The 2,228-nt window shown below is 50.9% G+C and overlaps 2 protein-coding genes across 2 annotated transcripts; both read left to right on the forward strand.

Moving 5' to 3' along the window:
* Window positions 1-334: 334 nt before the first annotated feature.
* PHYSODRAFT_336453 (hypothetical protein) lies at window positions 335-643 on the forward strand (the record flags this gene model as incomplete). The annotated part of the gene is made up of 1 exon (XM_009534010.1): window positions 335-643. One exon carries the CDS (start codon window positions 335-337, stop codon window positions 641-643), a length of 309 nt encoding a protein of 102 aa, XP_009532305.1.
* Window positions 644-1,884: 1,241 nt separating this feature from the next.
* PHYSODRAFT_336454 (hypothetical protein) lies at window positions 1,885-2,193 on the forward strand (the record flags this gene model as incomplete). The annotated part of the gene is made up of 1 exon (XM_009534011.1): window positions 1,885-2,193. One exon carries the CDS (start codon window positions 1,885-1,887, stop codon window positions 2,191-2,193), a length of 309 nt encoding a protein of 102 aa, XP_009532306.1.
* Between the last annotated feature and the right edge of the window lie 35 nt (window positions 2,194-2,228).

The following is a 2,228-nucleotide window of genomic DNA, read 5'->3' on the forward strand; positions in this document are numbered from 1 at the left end:
GCCGAATGATCCACCGGCTTTCTCAAAAAGTTCAAACTAGTAGCGACCACCCACCATAAATGTACATGTGACCCATCGGGGCAGCCAGCCAACCCACCTAGACATTCGTTGTGCAGTGTTCGACCACGTTAAGTAGCATACGACCTACCCCCCCCCCTTTGCGCTACTGCTTCCTTGAATACCGATGCTGATAATGCCTCAGCAACAAGCTGGGCGTCCACGGGTTCGCCGACTCGGTGGTTACCAAGGACAGCCAAGAGCTCATCATCGTCGAAGCCAAGCGTCAGGCAATTCCTACTCGTCGGGCCAAGCACAGCTGCTCCTGGCAGCGTAGATGGCGCTTGAGAGAAAGCTTCAGCAGAATTCCTCCGACGGTACATGCGTCTACGGACTCCTCATCGGCCCGTTGGCGTGGATATGGGTGTACCTGGACAGCAAGGAGGGGCGCTTCTGCCGGACATTGCTTCAGCCGGACGACCTACAGCCAAGTATCTACATGATGGTGACGATCGCGCGTGCAATCATGTGGGAAAGTCTCATTATCAAGACTTCGCAGCAGTTGCGAACAAGGACCATTTACATCGCGCACGTGCACCGCAGCGGTGTAGACATGAAGCAACGCTGGATCTCCCAAGGATTATGATACATCAATCGCCCACCATGCTGATCCATGCTGGATTGGAGGTCTGGTCGGATGAAACAGCAGGGTCTACAAAATCGATTCATTACACTGCCCCATGATTCGCTAACAACCTCAAACATCATTTTTAGCGATCTGTGTCTATTCGAATCAAGTTTTAACCATCACACCGCGTTCTTCTTCGTCATGCGTCGTTGCGTCTTTAGAGATGGAGAGAATCGGAAGCGGTCCGCTGGAGACACTGGCTACTTCACACCGCTGCGGTGTGTTATACTCCTCTCGAGTTCTGAGCAGCTGCTTACCTTCGTGTCATACTGGATACTACAACTGTTACTAGCGTTAGCACTGTAGAAACAGTTTAGAACGTATCATTTTTAACTGAATAACGCTCGTTACATAGTCCTTATTTTTTATGCTTATTGGTCATCTACAGGCCACTTCAAAAGTGAAAAAATCTTGACAATTCCTGTATTAATTTTGTCAAACTTCAACGCCACGCTTGCCGCACGACATGGACTTGCTCGTTGGCGCGATACTTCGATACCGGGGCGCGAGCTGCCCCCATAGTAGGAAATAGAAGTAGTTGAATGCGAGCGCGACTGCGGTTGAGTGTCGCCCGCTGGAAGCCGTCTGATGCAATCCCTCATAACACCCCACACAGGATAGAGGTAAAACAAAATAGTATCATTTCCATATTTAGGGCTATATTCATAATCACTACTCAGTATTAATGTATTTCCCTTCTAGACAGCTCATGGGTGAAGATACTGAGTTGTGACCACATTGGTAGCATAAACGATGCATATTCAACACCGGAAATGTCTTTCTCTACACACCATTGCGGGCATGGACTTCAAAGGGTAAAAACGCTTTGACGTTCTGTGTGGGTGGTCGGGTCGGACTTGTACGCCGAATGATCCACCGGCTTTCTCAAAAAAGTTCAAACTAGTAGCGACCACCCACCATAAATGTACATGTGACCCATCGGGGCAGCCAGCCAACCCACCTAGACATTCGTTGTGCAGTGTTCGACCACGTTAAGTAGCATACGACCTACCCCCCCCCCCTTTGCGCTACTGCTTCCTTGAATACCGATGCTGATAATGCCTCAGCAACAAGCTGGGCGTCCACGGGTTCGCCGACTCGGTGGTTACCAAGGACAGCCAAGAGCTCATCATCGTCGAAGCCAAGCGTCAGGCAATTCCTACTCGTCGGGCCAAGCACAGCTGCTCCTGGCAGCGTAGATGGCGCTTGAGAGAAAGCTTCAGCAGAATTCCTCCGACGGTACATGCGTCTACGGACTCCTCATCGGCCCGTTGGCGTGGATATGGGTGTACCTGGACAGCAAGGAGGGGCGCTTCTGCCGGACATTGCTTCAGCCGGACGACCTACAGCCAAGTATCTACATGATGGTGACGATCGCGCGTGCAATCATGTGGGAAAGTCTCATTATCAAGACTTCGCAGCAGTTGCGAACAAGGACCATTTACATCGCGCACGTGCACCGCAGCGGTGTAGACATGAAGCAACGCTGGATCTCCCAAGGATTATGATACATCAATCGCCCACCATGCTGATCCATGCTGGA

The sequence above is a fragment of the Phytophthora sojae genome (assembly GCF_000149755.1).
Source record: "Phytophthora sojae unplaced genomic scaffold PHYSOscaffold_7, whole genome shotgun sequence".
Classification (NCBI taxonomy): Eukaryota; Oomycota; class Peronosporomycetes; order Peronosporales; family Peronosporaceae; genus Phytophthora; species Phytophthora sojae.